General features: G+C 40.5%; 1 protein-coding gene across 3 annotated transcripts; it reads left to right on the top strand.

Annotated features, from left to right (window-relative positions):
* The first annotated feature begins 1,307 nt into the window (after positions 1-1,307).
* On the top strand, positions 1,308-19,332 carry ILF3 (interleukin enhancer binding factor 3). 3 transcript variants are annotated; one of them, XM_072399591.1, is made up of 20 exons: positions 1,308-1,463; positions 6,830-6,888; positions 6,969-7,198; positions 7,786-7,966; positions 8,048-8,195; positions 9,457-9,548; positions 9,971-10,066; positions 10,179-10,290; positions 10,829-10,926; positions 11,036-11,147; positions 11,254-11,364; positions 11,869-12,068; positions 12,151-12,285; positions 12,368-12,505; positions 12,601-12,786; positions 12,864-12,999; positions 13,144-13,203; positions 17,194-17,562; positions 18,657-18,770; positions 18,873-19,332. In XM_072399591.1, the coding sequence occupies exons 2-20, from the start codon at positions 6,886-6,888 to the stop codon at positions 19,007-19,009; spliced, it is 2,658 nt and encodes an 885-aa protein (XP_072255692.1). In that variant the 5' UTR covers positions 1,308-1,463; positions 6,830-6,885; the 3' UTR covers positions 19,010-19,332. The 3 variants fall into 3 exon arrangements, with proteins under 3 accessions (XP_072255692.1, XP_072255691.1, XP_072255693.1); XM_072399590.1 differs by lacking the exon at positions 1,308-1,463 and adding an exon at positions 1,813-1,834; XM_072399592.1 differs by lacking the exons at positions 1,308-1,463; positions 17,194-17,562; positions 18,657-18,770; positions 18,873-19,332 and adding exons at positions 1,813-1,834; positions 14,954-15,425.
* The last annotated feature ends 4,676 nt before the right edge of the window (positions 19,333-24,008 follow it).

Raw genomic sequence — 24,008 nt, 5'->3', positions numbered from 1 at the left:
CCCTCCCTCAGAGTGATGTCATTATGACACAACTCAGCCCACTCACCCATTGCAGATGTGAATTGTTTGGGGGACGTGGTTTCCGGCTATGGCCGGTGCATCCCCCCAGCGGGGTCCTTCTCCTGACCCCGCTTGGGAGTGCAATGACCGGAGCTGCGGACCCCCCAATTAAAAAAAGAAAAAGGGTTCAGCACCGTCCCCTAATTGAATGGGAGTGCAAAGCCTCCCAGGATACCTATGTCATGCATCCTGGGAGGCTCTTGGGTGCTCCTTCTGCGCATGCCCGAGATGCTCGGAGCCTTTTTGTGAAAAGAGAAAAAAATTGCTGGTCTCATGCATGCGCAGTGAGATTGGCAAATTTTTTTTTACAACCTATATCACCTGATCTCACGCCTGGGTTGGGTGACGTAGGAAGAAGTACCCGAAAGAAGAGGCAAAGATGGTGGTGCCTGGATCGCTGGCACGAAGATGGATGCTGGGACGACGCGGGAACCGAAGGAAGACACTTCTGGACCGATGGGGAAAAAGAGTGCCGACATCACTACGCTTGTATGAGATGAGGGAGGCTCTACGCTCCCATTCTGTCTTTATCACTGCAGAAATAAAAACAGAAGGGGAGGGGCTTTAAAAAAAAGGGTTACCCCCCCTCTTGTTGAATTGTTTACCCTTTTATTTAAGGTAAAACATTTTACTTTATGTCCGTTTTAAGTGAAAATGAGCACTCAGGAAAGCCGTAACAACACCACAAAGTGGTCAAAGATCAAAATGTTAATTACAATGCGTCTAGAGAGGGCGCACTGAAGCAAACCGCTTGCTGGACAAAGTACAGATTCTCTTTACGGGTTACGCGGGGTTCCAATATTTACAGATTTGCATGAGGTTCCCATTAAGGGGCGAGTTTATTTGTTTTCCACACCAATTTCTTTACTCATGACAGAAACACTAGAAACCATAGCAACCGACTACTGCTTGTAAAAGCTTTCTAATAATCCTTTGTTGTTTGTGACCTGTAGGCCACAGTACTAATTGTAGCAAATTTCTAACACCAGCAGTTGCAGACGGAGTTAATAACTTTCCTGTAAGATTACACACAATAGTTAGTACGGCTCTGACTGAAAGCTACATTCATTGTTCTCACAGAAACGCAGCAACCATTTTGCCCCTCCCTCATACGTCGCATGGGATTTTATCCAATACCATCTAGCCTGCGTTCCACGCCTCGTTTGCAACTCCCTTGTAACCAATGGAAAGATATTACGTTCAGTCGATGGGCGTAACCCACCGGCATCTATATAAGCCTTTGCGTGCGCGCTTTACTTTCTATCCCATTTTGCCGGGCGCTTCCATCTGTTCGCGCCAGTGAAAAGTACCACGTGAGTGAGGACAGCCAATCACATCGCTGCTCTCTCTCCCTCCTTACATCCAGCTGCGCAGTGAGGCCGTACATCGCCGGGTGGACGCCGGTAAGTGTAGAATGTCCCCTTTCCGTATTCCAGTTCTTAATTTGCCAAAGTTATCCCTAAGAATCACTTAAAGTCTTCCCGGTGTGTTTTTTTACTATCGCGTGGGTCTACTCTCTAGCGGCCGCCATCTTCTCTTTATTACACCGCCATTTTGTTCCGTTCTCCGGCCGAGGTTGTCTGCGTTTTGTCATGGCATTGTTGTGTACTTTATGTAGCTTTTTCTTGGTGCTCTGTAGCAGCTAAAATGTAGCTTTTGTGCGTTTTGTGTTTCAGCGTCGCTTTGAAGATGGCAGCAAATGGTGGTGGTACGGGGTTTCCCAGGCCAGGCTGCACGGGCTCCATCATGGCCTTTGTGTTCTGATGAATGTGGGGTAGAGATAAATCCATGGCCTTCCTAATTTTTCTCATTTTATTTCTTTGTATTGATTATATTTATAATACGAAGGGGAGTGGAGGATTGTGATTGATTTCTATGTACGAAGTGGTAGATTCTGGGCCTGCATTGTACTAGTTGCACATAGCAACCAAGCATAGCAACAGTCATTGCTTGGCAACCATATCCTTCCCATTTAACACCTGGCCGAGCCATCTCATTGGTTATTGGCGGCCGTATGTATTTTAATTTTTTTTATAAATATCAGTAATCATTGCCTTTGCTGCAGACACCTCAGGATTGGTTTGGGAATAAACCGACCCCACACACCACTGTACAGCCCAATGGTCGGTATCTTGTTGGATTTTGTGATAGACTCATGTGAGCGATCTATTAAGGCTTCTGTAATTGTAAATCTGAAGGCTGCATTGGTCTAATCATAATTGTCCACCATGTAATAGTCTGATTTATTAGACCCAGCAGGGCCCGTTTCCTCCCTTCCTCCATTCAGCAGCGTGGCTTTGTGTACATTGAGGAAGTGATGAACGTTCCGAGGTGTCTGAACACGAGGCGATGCTCTATAACGTTCCACATTCCTCGTCTGATCATCAGAGTGTAAATTGGCCCCTCGGAGTTGGATTTTTAGTTTAAATCTAAATTGAACAGAGTTGTAAAAACAATGGGTTTTACTTGATTTGGAGCTGAACCCATTGTTATAGGTGCAGGACTCCTCATTTCCTGTTGTGATTGCATTGCTCACCACCTACTTCCTGTGACTATAGGTTTTACCCCCTCGTAAAAGTGCTGGGAAATATAACCTGGCATACATTTTTATTTAACCCCAACGTTCTAATTCGGTTCAAATTTCCGTGCAAAAAGCGTTACATTTTTTTGCATGGAAATGTATTTTACATTGTAGGCTGTAATGCCTGGGATTGGGCATGCACAGACAAAGCGGCCAATATCCCCTGGGATGTAGGACTTGGGTATCTGGGTAGGCTCAGTGCTTCATTCAGTCTTGACACCTCAGCAGGTTTTTACTTTAAACAAATTGTCTACCCTTTGTAACATTAAAATTTTGATTTTGGGTTCATGTTAAACAGTATATACCGCTAACATATTACACAGAGCTGTACATTAGAGGTTCATTCGTTTCCAGCTGTCAGAGGAATGCTATGATATTTGGCATGCCCAGCTCAGTAGTAATTGAAATAAAAAAAAGATGAGACATCACATAGCCCTTTTGCAAAAATTACCTACCTGCTTTCCTTTTTACTGTTAGCTATTAACTAGTATTTATATAGCACCAACATATTACGCAGCACTGTACAAAGTCCAGTCATTTAACTAGCTATCCCTCAAAGCTTACAATCTAATGTCCCTAGCTCAGTCATATGTCTTTATTACAATCTAAGGTCAATTTTGGGGGAAGCCAATTAACCTAAATGCATGTTTTTGGGATGCGGGAGGAAACTGGAGTACCCAGGGAAACCCACGCAAACACGGGGAGAACCTGCAAACTCCATGCAGATAGTGTCCTGGGATTTGAACCTGGGGCCTAACGCTGCAAAGGTCATAGTGCTAACCACTGGATGTCCAATTTGATTGACCCTTCTAGACCAGGCGTAGGTTTCTGTGTGTATTTGACCCATGAAGTAGATTCTGCCCATCTTTTCTTTGAATTGTTTGTATGTATTTGTCAACCTTTTTGATGTTGGTTTTCCTTGTACTATTTTTGGGTTTAGTTGGCCCGTGAAGTTAAGTTATTGTCTTGTGGGCTAGTTACATGTCTGGAAGCATTAGTTTATAGATTTTGTACCTGTGTCTGATTTATCAGTGGGAGCCGAGCTTTGTCTAAGGAAGGTGTGTATAGTAGTGATAGGGACGAAGAAAGGAAAGGTTGGTAGCCTGGTCTGCTTTTGTGGTCGGTGTTCCTCCATTACCTCCTCGTCCTGGCACCTGTTGTCCCCCAGCTTATGCGGGGAAGAAAGACAAATTAACAGGAGACCTAAATGGGGAGAACACTTGTTCCAGGGACAGTTTAGAGATTCCCTTCAATGAGGGCTGTGCTTGTCTAGTATGTTTGGAGCTCTGTAATGTGCTCAGATGAGTTTAGGCTTAAAGATCGAAGCTCAATCTTGGTCTGACAGTGTCGGACTTGTCATGCACAATGGTCACTGTAATAAATCTACTTGTACTAAACACTACCCAAACATGCGTGGTTGTCAGACAGTTGCTGGCATTTGCTTTCCATCTAAGGAATTTTGCTTTCCCTTTGCTTCTTCCCTACAAATCAATTTTTGATCATGCTTTGACACAAAGCTTTCAGGGTTTATTTCAGAGGGAAAACGGTGGTTTAGTGGGAGTCATTGACACTCCTGTTTTGTTTGTCTTGATAAGGATTTATGTATGATGCCATTGTATAATACATGCACAATCCATTTACCAAACTCCACCTGTAACCTCTGCTCCAGTCATGCAAAATCAAGGAGCTCCCTTGTTGGTGTCACGTTGACCTGATCATCTACAGGTTCAGCATTTTCTTCGGTCTTGGCTGGCATGGGATTAAATAAATTCTGCAAAGTGTATAGCAAGACAAACTCCAATTATTCATAGGTAAAGGGGCAAAGTTGTGAGCAGAATGTTTTTAATGAGTCATAAGTTTTCAGTTAATGTGAATTTCCCTCACCTTTTATTGAAGCTTTTTGCTTACAAATTAAACCACTTTCTTGGGTTGGTGTTATTGAATGAAAATGTTGATGTCCAGATTTTAGAAAGCTGTCACCTCTAATTCAATAAAGCAGCTTAATTTGCAGTTTTTTTGTTACACTGTTAGTTGTTGGATTGTAGCAGCTAGCAGCCCCTATATTTTTTTTTTTCTTGGCAGTGTTTTACCAATTGCCTTTTCTTTAGGAGGAAAGGTTAAAAACTTCTCATTAAGGAGAATTCTCTATCCTTTGATCCTGTAGTACTCACATGTCCCTGTCCCCCCGTAGACGGCATCTTCTTTCTTTACTTCCTTCTTGTGAATTTCTACTGTCTAGATTGGCCAGGATGGTGGTTCATCCTTTCCCGGCATGGGCAGAGGAAGGCGGGACTGCTAGGTATCCTTGCAACTAAACCTTGACACTGCGGATGCCCGACTTTTTGCATGAAACCTGGAGGGATTATTGCTGTAGGGACATTGCCTGTACCTTTCTGCAATAATGCCCTGCCTCATCATGTTATATTATGTATAGAACTTTAGTTTCCTTTCTGATCCTGTTCTGATAACTCTACCATAGTTTGACTCTCCCTTTCATTTCTAGCAACATTAAGGGGGTGCTTGCGACTGAATCTCCCTAATGTGGGGTATGGATGGACCTTAACAACCTCACCCTGGTTCTTGCACCTCACCGCTCCAAATCTGAATGACCTTTTAATGATTCTTTAAGGTTGTGAATGGCAGCAGGAGAAGGTACATTACCACAGCTTTGTAGGTCTGTTTTAATGCTGGGGATAGTTGTGTGGCTTGCAGTGCTCCATTCTATGTTGTATAGGAACATACAAACCTCCAATATGTTCTGACATTGTAGGCTGGTGCCAGGTCTTTGGTTTATCAGCTAAGCTTGGGTATTGAGTTTTGCTCTATATTTAGATCTGTAATTCTCCTGGATTAGTTTCTAAATGTTTAAAATGTTTTCTTTTATGTAAGGTGCAACAGATGTGGATGGATTGGTATAGCTGGAAATGATCTTGTTTTTTTTTAGATGTTGCAAGTCTTGGTTGATGTGTGAACATGGCATGGGGTGTGTTATCTAGAGCCATGCAATGAACGCCTTGCTGGTTTTAATTACAAACTGTAGGGGGGAAGTGCTATAGCTCGCCTGCATGGTTTGGCCTCCAGCTGTCATAATGCATTCATTCATAATGCTGTCCTCTTGCCAACTGCTAAGTTACCTGTTTTTTCATTCTGATTTGAGCTCACAGGTCAATGGCTAAATACAGTATTGTCTGGTGCAGGTGGCTTACTGTGTTCACCTCCTGGGAAGTAATCCTGAAGTTTGCCATAACAAACTTTTATGCATGACCCCAGAACAATAATGATCCTGATGTGTTGCCTGTTGTGTCTGGACTTATACAAATATGTTGTCTGTATAGTGTTGTCACTTGTAGATGAAACTAGTATACCAATGTTATCAAATGTTCACAAGTGCTGAATTGATGGTAGCAGCATTCCTCCTACCTAGTGTACTATATTCAACAATTAATATAAAGTGGGAAAAACTTTAAAAGACCTGTGTGTACTGTTCAGTATTTTTCAAAGCTTTTTGGGAACAGACCTTCCTACTATGGCATGTGGGATATTTTTCATATTTGTTTTGCTCTGTGAGGTACTTCATTTTCAGTGTCCAATATGCAGCCCTCAAAGTTCAGAACAAATTGTCATGTTACCAGTCCTCTTGTAATACCCAGGTGTTAGAAACTGAATCAAACTAGACTCTGGTGTGGTGTGTAGTGTTTTAAGGATTTTTGAGTATACCTTTACTTTACAAGTACATAGTACACAGTGATAGCTTGGTTAATGCTTTTACTGCTGGTAAGCATATTTAAAATGGTTTTGTATATCACAATGTCCATATTCTGGGCACAGGTGAATTTAGTGATGGCATTTCCAAAAAGAAAACATTTGCATATCTTCAGTGTGTAGGCACTTTCTTCTGCAAGACTGAAAAGCTTTGGAAAAACCTCCACAAATATGGAGAGAATATATAAATTCCATTGTAATCTGGCAACCAAGCTTTACAAGGCTGGGGTACTTATCACTTGATCAAAGTGTAAACATGTAAATGTCCCAGTGTTTATAACCTGAGACTGGCTCACTTCATTTGAGCATTTATTATTTTCCGTATATTTAGCTTAATTCTTTGATATCGATAACTGAGAAAATGGGGACTGTTCTTTATTATAATAATGTGGATGCTAATCTGAGTTTTCACATTTTATATTGCAGATTATTTGCCCCTGGGGAGTGGTTCTGCTAAGTGTTTGATACTTGAAAAGACAAAAATGGTGAGTTTAGAATCTTTTTCTAGGTGCACTGTTCATTTTCTTCTTTAAGTCTTTGGCCTAATATCCCTTCAATTTTTCAGCGTCCAATGCGCATATTCTTGAACGATGACCGCCATGTCATGGCAAAACACTCCGTGGTGTATCCAACTCAAGAGGAGCTTGAAGCTGTCCAGAACATGGTGTCGCACACAGAAAGGGCCCTGAAAGCCGTATCTGACTGGATTGACCAGCAAGAGAAAGTCCAGACTGGAGAGACTGTTGTGTCAGACGTTGAGACCACAGAAGAAGCTACAGAAGAGACAAAGGAAGGGTAATAATTGAATGTGGGCTTTTAAATCGTCTAATAATTAGACAATCTTTATAGAGCTTTTTTAAAGCAAAGCACTCTATAATAACACTCAGTTAATCTTTACTGACCAGATGACAGTAATTTGAAGGTCAGTCATTTCATAGCTGCACTTTTTATTTCCTTTTGCCCACATTTGAGGCTTGTTGGGTTTTGCCCACTTACCTGGCTGTGACTCAATTGTTCACCGGGCATATCACTCCTTTAGCTAAATGGGCTCTTGCTAAAGCTGTAGTTAACATCACTTGCTTTGGCTTTATAATGGTGTAACCCTTTCTATCCTCTGAACTACATATGTTTGCATGCACACATGCTCTAGAATTTGTTCATAAGAACTCAGGGCTTGGCTGTTGCCACTTGTTGCCTGCTATTTTGACTATGTATAGTTTTGTATAACCTTGTTGAATTTGAAGCTGCACAGCTTGTAAGCTGTGTTTGCATGTTTTGGTGATAATAAATTTGACAAATGTTAGTTCATGCGTGTAGTTGTCTCTATTGTCTGGAGAATGGATATTTGTTTCATTTAAATCTTTTATGACCTGTGTTTTCAGAGAAACAAAGACTGGAGAAAATTCCACCAGGACGCTCCGTGGTGTCATGAGGGTTGGCCTTGTTGCTAAAGGGCTTCTCTTGAAAGGGGACTTGGATCTGGAACTAGTACTTCTGTGCAAAGACAAACCTACAATCTCCCTTTTAAAGAAGGTGTCTGATAACCTTATTGTTCAATTTGCGGTAAGTTTGCACCCTTTTAAAACCCTGTGTTTGTGGCTAATGGGGAGACATGGTTGGCTGATGTTTTGCCTTCTATTGCAGACTGTATCGGAGGAGAAGTATGAAGTCCTGCCTAACATCAGAGAAGCCACGATTGTAATTAAGAACACAAAGGAACCACAGCTCACACTTAACATTCGTCTCACCTCCACTCTGGTTCGGGAGGAGGTTGAGAAGATGAGTGCTGGAGGTACGGAAGGCAGAAAACGTCTGATAAGTAACACTGACCCCACAGCCCCCACTTTACCACCTATCCACACACTATTCCCCACATTCCCTTTTCCTGTACTGTATTTGTAGGCTTCCTAACATGTTTTCTCCCTAATGTCTGATTATATTTATTTATACACTATCGGCATTAGCTAATCAGTAAATACTGTTACTCCCTACCTCTGGGCTTTGCCATCTGTATTTTAAACTAGTGGCCCTATATGTGGATATTAGTGTCATACAGTGTTACAAGGGCCTGCTAAAAACTTAAACATTGCAGGCCCCTGTAATGCTGTATCACATTAGATGTTGGCTACATGGTGGTATTTTGTTTTTTTGCATGTATTTGATAGGGCAGTGTGTGTTGCAGCAAGAAAGACAGCCCCTGCCCTTATTTGTAAAGGGACTCGTCAGCATGTGAAGCCCCAGGAACACATGTAATGTTTTGGATAAAGTTAGACGGGCTCTTAGACCACACAATTTTTGTGACACAAAATTCTAAATTTGTCCTAGTTGCCCTCCCATAGATAGGCTAGCCTTATCTAAAACCCTGGGCATAAGACATGGTCTTGCTGCAGCATAGACTAGCTCTTTGAACTGTTGTGCTGCTCTGAATATTTTGCAATTTGGTTCTGACAACTGATCTCGTATCAGACTTCTAGTTTGTCGATTTTTAGGGACGCTGGACCTTTGACCAACAGGACTCTCTCTGTCATGGGCTGTGGCCAGGGCAGTCGAGCTGGGTGGAAGGTTTAGTGCAGAACTGTAGTTACAAGTTGATAGTTGCAGCTAATCTGTTCATGCTTTTATTTTATTTTTTCTTGGGTCTTGCTTGTTACTTTAAAGCAGCATTCTGTAATTTTTAATGTATTTAATGTATACCTTAAATGCTTTTACATTTATAAAAATTGAAAATGTGCACTCCGCTTGACCAAAATGGTCTTTCTGTACATTGCTATAATTTTCCTTCAATGTCTTGTTATGCAGACTGCTGCTTTATTGTTTGTCAGTATAGGCTATGTATATAGTAAAGGTTGTGTATTGAGTGATTTGGGGATGGGGGAGCTTGGGACTTTATATGTATTTTAGATGTTGTCCTAGAGCAGTTTAGCAGATTCCAGGGTATTATGTGAGTGGTAGTACAAAAAGCCCCACTGCCCTCTGGAAGCTGCCTCATCCCCTGTCCACCTGACAGACAACCCCTTGGTCAAACCGTGCCTTGTCTTCTTATCCATGAATAGAAACGCTATCAGTCAGCGATCCACCGGACGTTCTGGACAGGCTCAAATGCCTTGCTGCATTGGCGTCGCTCCGACACGCCAAGTGGTTCCAGGTTTGCATTTTATTATTTCTGTCTTAAGTAGTAAATGACATTTTTGTAATTTTTTCTTTTGTACATCCACCTTTTAAATTAACACAGTCCATGTGACTTAAGATATTTAAGCAAACACGAGCAGTAGCTGTGCTGATCTAGCTCCTGTCACTTTCACAGGCAGCTGAGGAAGCGCATGTTGAAAATACACCTTTTCAAAAGGTGACACTATGCTTAGTTTATAGTTGCTGCTTTGTTTTAAGAGTAATTCTGCCTCTGCTCTACAGTAATTGTAACATAAGGCTTATCCTTAAACATAGATTACATTTTTTACCCTTGACAAAGTAGCACTACAAAGTGTCTTCTGTTTTAATTTCCTTTCTTTTTTTTCTGGCTTGTGTTGGGGTAACATTGAAGACTAACGTCTTTTTCCATTGTCTCAGGCTAGGGCTAATGGTCTGAAGTCCTGTGTTATTGTCATCCGTGTTCTGCGTGACCTTTGCACTCGTGTGCCCACATGGGAACCACTTCGAGGATGGGTAAGAGCTGGTTTTAATGCAATCGAATCCCCCTAGGTGTTCATGCTTTATTCCCCTTGATAGATAATTGTGAAAATGGTCATGTTCTAAACCCTATTTTTTAATTTTGCAGCCTCTTGAGTTGCTTTGCGAAAAAGCCATTGGAACAGCAAACAGACCCATGGGAGCTGGTGAAGCTTTCAGAAGAGTCCTTGAATGCCTTAGCTCTGGAATACTGATGCCAGGTATACATCAGACTCATATGATTCATTAAAAAAAAAGTATCTAGTCTTTTTCTGTAATAAGCTAAAATTATTGCACCTATAGTGGATTTGTTTCATTTACACCCAAAGCCAAAACTTTGTCCCTTTTTGGTTAGTAGGGGAAGGCTTAGACTGATGTCTCATTTGATAGATTGTACCTTTTATTACTTTTCTGGTGGTGGCTCAAACATTTGGATTTAACATGTGTTAATTCTCAAGGAACACTAAACAGGGCTTTTCAAAAGAAAAACATCCTAAATTCAGCAAATGGTGGATTTTACCCCTCACCACATTTAGTTGTACTTTAACCTTAATTTGGAATTTTTGTGAAAATCTAGAAAGACACATCAGTTATTTTCCACTGGTTCTTTTAGGTCTGTGTAAACCTATTTCTCCAAGCCATCCTTGGGCTGATCAAGCACTCCTATTTCTTTTAATGTATTCTGGCAGATTCTTAGGTAGTCATTAGGCTTTAGATTAAGTTTGCAGTGATAACTTACTGTCCTGATTCCTGGTATAGATGGTCCTGGCCTGTATGACCCATGTGAAAAAGAAGCCACAGATGCCCTTGGTCACCTTGAAAGACAGCAGCGTGAAGATATTACCCACAGTGCACAGGTATGACACAAGTCTTGTGAGTACAAAACTGCATGCGAACAGAGCAGGTTGACTTTAGAGTAGGCTTTGCCACAAATGGACAGTGTGATTTTTATTTTTATTTCCACAGCATGCTCTCAGACTGGCAGCATTTGGTCAGCTTCATAAAGTTTTAGGGATGGATCCTCTACCCACAAAGTTGCCCAAGAAAGCTAAACCTGACCCACCCATTGATTACACAGGTATGTTTTCTGGTAGTAATGATGTAAATTTTTTTTTTTTTTTTTTTTTTTTTTTTTTTTTTTTTTTACTTTTTTGATTCTCTCTTTGTGACTTTTGTCTTGCCAGTCAAGATTCCTCCTAGCACCACCTATGTTATTCCAGCCCTAAAACGCCCTATTGAGGAGGATGGAGAAGACAAATCGCCAAGTAAGAAGAAAAAGAAGATTCAAAAGAAAGGTATCTAAAGGTTACTAGGCAGGGTGTAATTTGTCTTTAGATGTACCATTCCTTCTGCTTAATTCCATTTTAATGGTTCGCTAGTGTTTGATCTATACTAGAAAGCAATTTTAACATTCCACCTGCTTATGTGGTGTCCGGCTTTTGCAGCCTGTGTAGAGTAGTAAACTAGGTTTAGATAATGTAGGTTTGTGTGCATTTTTAAATGTTGACATTTATTTTTAACAAATGGTAATCTGAACAAAAGTACTTCTGGATGGATAGGGGTTTGCTATGTCTGCATATTTATTCCCTCACCCTAGTCTGCTTGGAAGTGCTAATGTATAAAATGATTCCCTGTGGTCCCTCTGTTTTAAAATTCATGGGAAGTAATTTGCTGAGCAACCATGTGATCTCACATTTACCCTCTAACGTGTCTGTGGAGTGTTTTCAGAGCATTATGAATTTTAGTCTGCAGAAACACAAACTTTTAATTTAATTAATTTCATTTTTAATTGTTTGCAGATGAAAAGTCAGAACCACCTCAAGCTATGAATGCCCTGATGAAATTGAACCAACTGAAGCCAGGCCTCCAGTATAAATTGATGTCTCAGACTGGACCTGTCCATGCACCAATCTTTACAATGTCTGTTGAAGTGGACGAAAAAACCTTTGAAGCTTCTGGTCCTTCTAAGAAGACGGCTAAGCTTCATGTTGCTGTTAAGGTGAGAAGGCACTAAAAAAGAATGCACTTGGTTTGCCTAACTTCTAGGGTTTGCAGAAATCTTATGAGATTTTTACTTGTAGGTCTTGCAAGATATGGGTATTCCTACTGGAATGGAGGAAAAGGAAGAGGCTGCTGAGGAAACGGAGCAGAAACCTGTTGTTCAGACTCAGCCAGAATCTGCACAAGGTGATTCTACCACTGCAGACCAGACAGAGGTAAGTGGCAGTGAAACAAGAATTGTGTTTTCATATAATACCTGGGGATTCTGCTGTATCTAATTCTGGATTCCCCCTTCAGAGTGCTAAGCAGCAAGGACCTATTCTCACAAAGCATGGCAAGAACCCTGTTATGGAGTTAAATGAAAAGAGGCGAGGACTGAAATATGAACTTATATCTGAAACTGGTGGCAGCCACGATAAGAGATTTGTAATGGAGGTATGTAGGCAGTTAACATTTACCTCTTCAGTGTGTTGCTCTATACCTTCCAATGACATTTTAAGTTACTTCATGCTAAAGTCCGCTCTTTGTAGGTTGAAGTGGATAATCAGAAATTCCAAGGTTCTGGCTCAAACAAGAAGGTTGCCAAGGCCTATGCTGCACTTGCTGCTCTAGAAAAGCTGTTCCCTGACTACAATATGTATTCTGAGGCCCCCAAGAAGAAAAGGCCACCAATGATGCCTAGGGGTGGTCCCAGAGGTGGAAAATCAAACTATGAGGTAACCGGTGTGCTTGTTTTATGTTTGAAAGCATGGTTTAGTTGACATTTACTAAAGTCATAACATTTTCTCTACAGCATAACCAAGGATTTGGCATGATGTACAATGAAGCTCCTCCACCACAACCCATGCGTGGACGGGGAGGCAGAGGAATGAACCGTGGCAGAGGACGAGGTCGCGGCTTTGGTGGCAACCATGGTTACATGAACTCGGGTAAAAATTTTATGGAGGCTTGTTAAACTAAAACATAGCAGTTTTATGATTGTTGGCCACTGCAAAATATTCAGTGCCGTCTGTAGAATTGGTCTCAATTTTAAGTGCTATAATGTGGTTTTCTAAATAAAGTCTTTATTACAGGTGGCTATGGAGGCTATGGTGGAAACTACAACTACCAGACATCAGCAACAGCTGGATACAGTAAGTCAATATGTTCTACAGATTTACAGATGAGTGTACAGTGTCAAAACTACATACAATATACTGCCAAATGATTTAAAAGAATCTCAATCTTATCTAACGCCTCAGAGCTATATAAGGGGCTTTTGTGAGCACTTTCATTTTAATTGAGGTTGTCTTTCTAAAGATCATACAGTAGTCCAAACTACAAAAATTTTGTCTTACAAATAGCCTTGTAGATAGTCTTCTCTATTGCCATTGTGTAAAAGTTGTGACTTCAATCAATACGTAAGCAGTTGTTAACTCTATTAACCAGTTATTTAAGGAGACACAAAGCCTGGTAAGTCTATGCAATTAAGCTGTGAATGTTCTAAGCCATGATACATCGGATGTGCTGCCACTGCTATGAATTACTTCAGTGGAAAGATTTCATGTGAATTGTTCATGCGTTTTTATGTATGCAGTGGTCTCATAATTTGTTGGATATGTCCGCTTTCTTCTCAACCAGTATGGACACTTGCTAGTTTGTAATGCTCTTCCTGCCTCTTGCTAGGCGCTCTGAGCTGCTCACTTTTCAGTACACTGCCTTACGAAAAGCAATGCAGACTAACTAAATCCTGACCAGGATGCTTGTAAAACCCACTTGTCATCTGCAAGAGGACAGGAATCCTTCTGGAAAGGCCACTTGATTATAAAACCAAAGCTACCTTTTTGCCCAGAAGTGGACGTGTTACTGCACTTTATTACAGCAAATGTTCATCCATCAGTATTTAAACTGTTTCCCTCTGCCTGGTGCTATAACGGCCCATTATATGCAAAGTGAAACCAGTTTAATGATCTCTGGCTAAAATTGGCTTCTTTTCTGAGAATACTGTAAGTGTTAAACATTCCAAATATTGTCATGTGTAGATGTGTATGGGAAATTTTTCAGTAGAACATCATTTTTGTGCTAGTATGGTCATGGCTTGGTGGTTTGGTTTAGTGCATAGATGACTACTAAAATACCATACATATCTTCTCATGTGGCTTTTGCCTGCTGGTTTTGGTGTCCTCAGAATTAAGCAGCATGTCATTTTAGCTGGTTTCTACAAAGTGTACCTGTTGCCTATTGACAGTTGAGGCACTCATTTTGTGGCAAAGTTAACACCTTGTGACTTGGTCCATCTGATGGCTGCCTCCTCTATTTGTAGGTGTTGTGTACATTTTAAAGATGGCTCCATCCAAATCTGGTAACTTGGTTCTGAGTGGGGGGATGACCAGGTAACTCCTTCATAGTGGTCTCTATGGCTTCACCTGTCACTGAAGTTCAGCCAGCAATTTTGTTGCTGCTCTTGCTGTCATTGGTGCCTTTTAAATTTGGTTTTCTGACAGCAAATGGCTGAACTGTAGGTGGACTTTCAGGCTGGAGCAAGTGGGGGACATGAGGATAGTTCCTGGTTCACCTTCATCCAAAGCCGATTTGCTAGATCTAGATGGCATTCCTTGAATTGGTTAAAAAGTAATAATGTGCGTTAATTCTGTCAGATGTTTTAAATTTCTCTGCTTTGGTGAGGAAATCCAATAACTCACACCTCGATTTCTTACTCGGTATATTTTTCCAGATCCCCCTGTCGCCACCAGGAAAGTCCTCAACAAATTTTTTTTTTGTTGTGGGGAGACAGGAGCAGAGAAATCTAAAAGAAAAAAACATTCTTAAGCAATCTGTGGCACAATGGCCATTCTACAGAGGATTCTAATTTTATTTCTCTCTGCTGTCTCCCCCTTTTTGTAGGTGACTTTTTCACAGACTGCTACGGTTATCATGATTTTGCCTCTGCTTAGAACATCTCTAGCGTATTGCACCCCACCCACTCAAAACCCACAAATCAGCTCTTTACTCCTGTCTGTCTTAAGCTCTGCAAGACCAACAATTCTTCACCAATTTTGTTTTCCACATGCATTTTTTTTTGGACTGTTCACTTCAAGCTTTCAGACTGTAGCCTGCAGCAATGTATTGTGGAAGTGTCAACCTTCCTCAGGATTCTTGATGATCACAAGTGGAACTTGATTTTTATGGTTGATAAACTCTACGGTTGACCTTTTAATTTGGCCATTTTGTCCCTGAACAGTGGAGGCTGCCCCTTGGCAGTAACAAGACTTTGTGGGCAAAGGATTTTTTTTTAACCTAGTGTTTTTATTGTTGCAATTTTTTTGCATTTTACTTTGCGTGACCATGTTTTAATAAATCTTGTATAAACCATAAATGTTCTGGAAATAATCATTGCACCATTTCTGTAAACATTATGAAATTTGGTAAGGAAAAGTTAATTTGAGCAGCTCCTTAAGTGCATTTAAAAGTGTTTTTTTTGTAAATATCTGGTTGGTTTGCCTTTATTGCATAGTAAACATTGAACTGTGTTCCTTAACAGTGGTGATGGATGTTTTAGAGCACCCTGAGAGCCTCTGTAAATGTAGACTTCTAACACTAGCAACTTTCACCCCAGCCTCTTCTAGCTTGGTGCACCACCCAGCACTCTTCAGTAACCCCCCGGCTGTTTTTGTGTGATTTACTGAAGACTTGGGTCACAATACAGAGGCTGCCACTCGCCTACAATTTCTACCCACATGTCCTAAACAAATATCTCGGTTGAACACTGACTAGTAATCACTGTTTACTGGTCGTGGTTATAAACCAGCTGTATGAGTTGGAAGGTACAGTCCTAAGCAGTTTCCAATAGTAAGCTCCCCTGAATATGCATGCAGCCATTTAGCGCTAGTACAGATAGTTACTTTCTCTCGGCATGTTTGTCAGCCACGCAATGTTTGAAGACCTTGCAGGGCTACAATGCCTGGTGTGTAAAAATTGGCTTATGGCATATTTGTTTTAACAAAATTGTGCTGCTACACAGGTCCTATGCTATTGCACTTAAGATGCTTTCTTTTTTTCCTGTAACTGCTTCATGTGATAACAAAATGTGAATTTTGTTTTTACTTTATTTTACCAATTAATTCAATGCTCTTTGCTTAGATTCTCTATTCTTGGTAGGCCTAACATGCTGTATGGCATTATTTCTCATTTGCAAAGCTGGACATAAATTGGGTAATGGAACCATATATCTTTCCATGTGACAAAATAAGGCTCTTGCCAATTTTTTGATAGAAAACTACTGTGCATAAAAGTTGGAAAGATGTGAAACCTTTTTACCTTTAGTTGTGAAGGTAAGACAGGTCTCAGACTTTAGTCTTTCACTGGAGTCGCACGTCCTGTTCGTGATCATTACACTTTGCTAAAGTATGAGGGCCACTGATTAACCTTCATATGCTGCTTCTCCCTAGGAAAAGCTGTAAAGACTGAGTGTTAACCTCCAATTGTACTCTGTGTGGGATTCGCATTAAAGCAATTTTCTATCTGAAATTGCCAGTAACTTGACTTTCGTACATTGGTGTTCAGTAGATCTTATGTGGTGTGCACATTGCACTAAAAATATAATTGCTTTTAAGTCTACTTTAAGCAATTACTGGTATGTTCTGCAAACCTTTCTGCATGCATAATCAAAGCTTTCTGACAACATAGTGTTGAAACCTTCTGGAAGTATCACATGCTGCCTTCTGCCAGTTTTGTGTCCCTAAAAGACTTGGGTCAGACAACATGTCGGGTTGTTTTCCCAGATTTAACTTGCCCAAAAAAATGTGCTGAATGTGAAAGATACTAGACTAGCTTAGATTTGTAACCCAGAAGTTTAGTGTGGACAGTGGAACAAAAGTAGTAATATATTGCCATTTACTAGTACTTAAATGTTTCTTAGGGTAAATATCTTTAGGTTCTTTATCTGTGTGGTGGCAATTTTGTCACTCATTGGGACTGTACAAAACCTCCATAAGGGAAGAAGTTCTGTAGGCTAGAGCTATGAATTAAAGGTAAATGTTGGAACATAGAGTAAGTCTCCCAATGCTTTATGGGCAAACAGACTTTTTAAAGTATGATTACAATGTATTTGCGTGTGTGTAACCTTTGTTGCCTCATTTTTACAGGTCAATTCTATAGCAATGGCGGCGGATCTGGCAATTCTGGTGGAGGTGCTGGCTCTGGTGGCTACAGTAATTACTATCAAGAAAGCTATACTGCACCAACTCCCCCTAAACCTTTCGTGAAGAAGCCTCCCCAACAGCAACCGCAGCAGCAACAGGCACCAGTCCAGCAACATTCAGCTCCGCCTAAGCCTGCATACAACCAGGGCTACCAGGGACACCAAGCCCAGCAACAGCAAGGCTACAACCAGAACCAATACAGTAACTATGGGCCACCACAGAAGCCAAAGGGAGGCTACAACCAGGGAAATCAGGGAGGTGGCAGCGGCTCCTATTCTTACACAAATGCATACAACAGCGGTGCTGCAACAGGTGAGACAACACCAGCCTTGTGTTGCTGCAAATTGTGCATATTGCAACTACTGGATGGTTTTTGTCATTAAATTGCTGCCTAAACTGGGTGAAGGAACAATATTCCCTCTGTTGGATTAGAAGGCTATTGAATCTGTCTTGCTATTGAAGTAGTGTCTCAGAATGAAATTTGCCTATTGGCTGTTCAAAGAATGTGTGTGAATTAAATTTCATTTAGTGCCCTCTTCTGGCAATTGTAAAGCATACTAAAAAAGATCTTAAGTCCTTTGACAATGCCAATATGAGAGCGAACCAGAGGAGATAAAACTGGCAACTAATTGTCCAGTTTTATATTGGTGTCTGAGTTGGCTTGTCATATTAGCCCTTTGTAGCAATATAATTACTATTTTGTTGCTGGGGAATAAATGACATTTAATGGAATGGTTTAACATTTGGATAGTGAGTTGTTGACTTTCTGCTGGATTTATAGTTGGTGTCAGTAACTATTACCCGCCTAGTGGTAATCCCGAGTCACACTCGAGGTCAGTTTAACCTGGGGGAAAAAACCCCCCATTTACCTCGCTCCATCACTGTTCCCTGGCATCCTGCTGGTCCCCACATGTCCTGGGGACATATGTCGGCTTCAAGCTCCATCGGCAGAGACGCAAGATCTGTGGGGTTTCCCATGATGTCTGAGCCGGCTGGAAATTGAAAAAATTTTGTATTGGATTCAATAGAAAAAAGCTGTATCGAGTCCAATACAAGAAAATCTTTATATAAAATATATATAATTTATACTATATGCTACTTTACATGTTTAACTATTTAAGTTTATTAATAAATTTATTAACTATTGGACATACTTTGGTTAGTTTTGGCTATGAATTATAGCCTACAATGTAAAATTTCCATGCAGATAGAATTAGAACGCTAGACAGGTTAATGTTTGATTTGGCTACTGATAAAAATGGCAGTCTGTGTAGTTGCATGCATTAACTTTCCATCAAGCTACCTCTAAAATGTAGCTGTAAATTGGTCCTTGCAGTGCTGTTTTTATGGTGGTTGGTAAGTTCTGTGTGAAAGGGAATCAACATACTGCTGCTTTATTTTCACAGGCTATAACGCTGGTGACGGATCAGGTGGGCGAGGTGGCAATTCATATTCTGCATCCAACACTGGCTACAGCACGGGAACAAGCTATGGTGGTGCTAACAATACCTCATACCAAGGTAATGATGAATAACTGTTTGCATATCGTTTATTTACTTGTGTTTTTTATGCAATGTAACAAATGCTTGCAAACATTCTGAAATTTTTTCGTGTTCTTCTAGGTTACTCACAAACTGGCTACAGTCAAGGTCCCGCACAAAACTACAACCAAGCTCCCACCTCTTACCAGGCACCCCAAGGAGGAACTGGCAGCTATGGCAGAACTGCAGATCACAGCATGAATTACCAATACAGATAGACTCTATACACCCCCAATCTCCCCTCAGTCTTCTCGTCCCTTATCCTCCACCCTCTTCCAGAGGGACCTCAAACTTTTGTTACCACTTGATGGTTTTACAGCAGCTATGGGTAAAGGTTGTTTGCCTCCCATCCTTCAACATTGCAGTGCTTTTTGGTCATAACATTACCCCTGTATGTGGAAAACGTTTCAAATTGGTTCCCAGTGTTGTCTGTATCACCCTTTGCTGTAGCAGAATGCCTGTTGTGCACATACTGCAAACTTTATTTTTTATTTTTTTTTAAATTTTCTCCCTATTAAAGGCTTTTGTTTTGTTTTTTAAACTTCTGGCAGTCCGGTCACTTTTGTGTTTTTGGGTCTTGTCATGACTTGCAGCATTGTAGTGTAAAGGGTTTTGTCACAAATGTAATGGTCACATATTACATCAGTCCGTTGTGCAGTATAAAATGTTTTTTGGTGAACGAAACACTTAGTCCTATGTTGACCTGAAAACAATGGGCCTTAAAAAACCTGGACTTGGCTTATCCACCATATGATCAATTTTTTTTTTTTAGTGCATCATGGATACAAACAAGGGGAGCTCTGGTTGCCAAGAACTTTTTTTTTCCCAGTAGTTTTATGGGGGCCAAGAGGTTTTTTTTTTACTGACATGCAGCTGTCCAGAGACACATCATGTCCAAGCAATGGAGCAAGGTGTCATGTATGCCAGCTGTGGTTATAGCAAAACTCTGCACAAATGATTCCACATCTAGTCTACATTTAGCATTGTGTAAAAGATTGCAGCCACAAATTCCTTTGATACTGCACTTTCCCTTACAGCCTCAGTCTAATTTCAGGGCAGATTTGTTGGTTTGAAGATAAAGACCTGAGCAGAGTTCATACGGTCATCCACACATGTTTTGTTTTTTTGTTTTTTTTCCTTGTTTAAGATGATTCTGTGAAGTGACTTAACAAGCTTTATGTAATTTTAATGCGTTAGTGTTGAGATTTGTTTCCTTTTTGCTATTTTGCTGTTTTATAAGTGAAGATATTATTTTAAGACAGTGGGTTGTGTCAAGGGTTTTTTCAGTATGTCTCGTTTCATTCAGGCAGTATCTGGAGTGAGCCGAAACATAGGTAAATAAACATTTAAAAAAAAAATTCTTGTCTGATTTGTGTTGCTTTAATAGTTTGTTGTATTCATGCTGCTCAAGAGTAGTCCCTCCTAGAAAATGTGTAGGGCACAAGTTATAACTTACCACCCCTGGGCACCTACTGGCAACTGTCGGTCTCCCAGGAATGGTAACAACTTGGCTTTTTCAAGTGTTTACAATTGCAAAGCCTACAATGCCATGTTTTTATCTTGCTGAAGGTGCCTGAAACCACTTAAAAGATCATTTGCTTAATGCTAGCAAGTGAAGTTCTAATTCAGGTCAGTGGAGGAACCTGTGGCAGTAAACAGCCCTTGAACACTGTATTTAGTATCTAGGGAAAAGCACAGCAACACTACTACAAGCAAATGCCTAAAAACAAACCAACTATATCTTTTAGGATGGAGTTTAGCTGTGCAATAGCCCTATGGCACCTTTGAAGGACACAGGAATGGTTATCATTGGTTTATTCGGTTATACATTCACCTGCAGGAGCATTAGACAGACTTTATATATACATTTTTTTTTTTTTTTTTTGCCAAGGTGGGGTGCTTGTATAGTGGTATGGATGCTTCTCTCCTGCAGATCTGCTACCTGAGATGACTACAGTCTAGACTTCTACAGACTTTTTAGTTTCTTTAGACAATTGACAACTCGCTGATGTGTAAATCTCAAATCGCTTTCATGATAAATAGGTAGAAAAGCCCTCAGTAGATCAGTAAATTGCCATATCTGAAATCGGAGAACTGAAAAGCTTTCCTTTCTAGATCATAAAGACCATGAGAGGAATAGCAGAATAGTGAGTTAATGGCATATATGTACTTAAAAACTCTATTTTATTTTACAACATTAAAAAAATAAATGGTATCATCACAAGTAAACTAGACTATCAGTGTTTCGGACACGTTTCGCAGGCGAGCTCACTTCCTCAGTGATCGCAGCAGAGTGACTGGTTGCAATACCAAATAGCCTTAGTGATGATACAGAACCATAGGTACTATGCAAATATAAGCATTAACCCCCTAGCGTTCTAATTCTGTCCATAAATGCTTTTTTGCATGGAATTTTTTTTAATTTGTAGGCCTCTAATTCTTAGGCATAACTTACTGAAATATGTCCAATATTTAATAAACTTTAAATAAACAAATCTGTTAAAAATTGTTAACCTGTAATATAACTGTACAGTAGCATGTATAATATAAATATATAAGGATTTCTTTGTTTTGAACTCGATACAGCTATTTTGTATTGAATCCAATACAAAACTATTTGAATTTCCCGACGCTCCTCCCAACGTCCCCGGGAAACCCCCGAAGGATGTATGCAGTCGCTGGCTGAAGATGAAGCAAGATGTGTCCAGGGACCAGCATGACACCAGGAGATTCCTATAGAACACGAACTGGGTGAATGTCACTTAGCACTGGATGTCTGCTGGTGTAGCACAGGGATCCACATCACCCTGGAACATCTATAAGAGGTTTTTGGTGGCTGATTATCTCCCCTTTAAAGTTTGTCTGGACACAACTTCCGTCCCAAAATATCTTTCTTTACATTATTGGCGTTAAAATCGGTGCTTTGATGTTTATATTTGCATAGTATCTGATTCTGAAAAAGTGGGTTCACCTGTGAAATCTGTCTGAAATTCTGATTGTCTAGTTTACTTGTGATGACACCATTTGTTTAGTGACTCTGGTGTTGAATCATGGCACTGTTTTCTGTTTGCCTTGACATCTTTAAATAAATTATTGATTTTTTTTTTTTAAGCACATATCTGCCAGTCCATACTCTGCTATTCCTTTCGTGGTCTTTCTAAATAACTTTTTTCAGTTTTCCAATCTTTCCCTTCTAATAGATCAAAAATTTATATTCGCATGTTCATGCCTTAGTCTGCGCTGTCCCCCTTACCCCTCTAACACAGTGGACCCCAACCTGGTAACCTAGTATAACATTTTGCCATGGCTAGGTATATGTACAACTTACACTACTCTGCTATTTCTCAGCAGCTCTCCCTTCTGTCCACACGCTACCTGAGAATAGTGGATTAGTGTAAGAGAGCTAGTGTGCGGTCAGTGCTAATGGGAATGGCAGAGAACTGTAAGCATTACATACATTGCTCAGCCATTCTCCGCAGTTCCTGTGTGAGAAGAGCTGCCCACGCTCCTGTTGTCACACTGCTACTAGCTTTAGATCAGGCGAAGGAGGGCTGCCGGTGCTGGGGCTTCTGCCTCCTGTCATTTGTGCCAACCTAGACTGGCACTGCTTCGTGGCCTGGATGTTGGGGACCATGGCTCTAACCCATGGCATCAGGGATATTGCCCAGTTTATGAAAGATGGGGCACAATAAGAATAAGTGCTGCATGTAGGAGCAATTAACCCCCCCTAGCGGTAATCCCGAGTGTGACTGGTGGTGGATTTTACCTGCAAATAGCAGTAATCCCGAGTCACTCGGGGTGGCTTTAACCTGGCAACACGTCCTGCTCCTCCAACCTCCGCACTGCAGAGACATTTTCCGGGGTTTCCCGGTGACGTCGGGGTGGGCAGATAGGTGGGAAATTCAAATATTTTTGTATTGGATTCAATAGGAGTTCAATTTTCATATATATATATATATATATATATATGTATATTTACATGTTTAGCTATTTTTTTTATTTAAAGTTTATTAAATTTATGAAATATTGACTGATTGGAGTGAGTTATGTGTAAGAATTATAGCCTACAATGTAAAATAAATTTCCATGCAAAAAAAAAAAATGTAACACTTTTTGCATGGAAATGGACGGAATTAGAATGCTAGGGTGGTAAAAAGGGTAAAGTTATATAGAACCTTAGCCTACTTGCTGCATACACAGCACCACCTACAAAAATTCTTCAATTACTGTGCAGCACACCAGAGTAACACGTATGTAAACTGTACATGTTTTAAATAGAGTATTCAACCAGGATCTCATTTTGGATAGTGCTTGGAAAGTTGAGAACCACTATCATATTTTTACCGAAGCCCAGAACTAAAATATTTCCCCTCATTTTCTGTCCTGATAACTATTTTCCCCAGACAGGAAGTAAGAGAACCCTCAAAGAGCACAATTTAAGGTACTAGAACCCATCTGGAAATCTGTTGCTTACACTTGCAGATGTAACTTTTTTTGGTCTCTTGGCAGCCTATGATTTTGGTTTGCCACATTCATTGCCCCAATCAGTCCTACTCTCCCCCCTGCACATTCAGATCTGTCATTATTGCATACTATTGAGCAAAATGTCTTTATTCAAGCAGCTGCTGGTTATTTTCTGGATATCAAATCTCTCCAGCCTGCATTGCCTTCCTGATTAATGGAACATTTGCCACCTTCTGTAGTGTAGTCCATGCAGATGTCACAATGCAGATTTGAGAGGTCTGGTTGTAGTGTATTACTAAAACAACAGTATTTAATCACTGAATGCTCCTGTCCTCATTCTTTGATTTTCTAGGCATCATTCTCTGGTAAAAGCAGCGCCCGTAAAGTCAGCCAGTTACCATTTCTGCGCCAAGAAATAAAAGAGCTGCTGCGGTACCTTTTTTTTTTTTTTTTTTTTTTTTTTATTTGTGGACCAGCTTTGTCTGAAGGCAATGCCAGCACATGGAGGATCGCTTTTAAGGTATTTGCTTAACTGATAAAGTATGGCCAAAAATAAGCAAAAATTATGATTCAGAATAATAACACTGGACTGATTGTTTTGCATGGTAAAACAATGGGCCTTTTACCTATATGCAGCAGGCTGCTCCTACGTTCTGTGTACATTAACAAGCTCACGCTGACTTGGCCCATTGTAAAGGTATACAGCAGCTACTGATAATCATTAGTCGGGACAGAGCCACTCCTGACATCCAG

The sequence above is a fragment of the Pyxicephalus adspersus genome, chromosome 2 (genome assembly GCF_032062135.1).
Source record: "Pyxicephalus adspersus chromosome 2, UCB_Pads_2.0, whole genome shotgun sequence".
NCBI classification, from domain to species: Eukaryota; Metazoa; Chordata; class Amphibia; order Anura; family Pyxicephalidae; genus Pyxicephalus; species Pyxicephalus adspersus.
The sequence above is the reverse complement of the archived record's forward strand: the minus strand, read 5'-3'. Positions and strand labels throughout refer to the sequence as shown.

Excerpts from the sequence above, each read along its gene's own strand:
- ILF3 (XM_072399590.1), top strand. Across the intron at positions 8,196-9,456 it reads TGAGAAGATGAGTGCTGGAG|AAACGCTATCAGTCAGCGAT; the intron begins GTACGGAAGGCA and ends ATCCATGAATAG. Across the intron at positions 13,204-17,193 it reads ATCAGCAACAGCTGGATACA|GTCAATTCTATAGCAATGGC; the intron begins GTAAGTCAATAT and ends TCATTTTTACAG.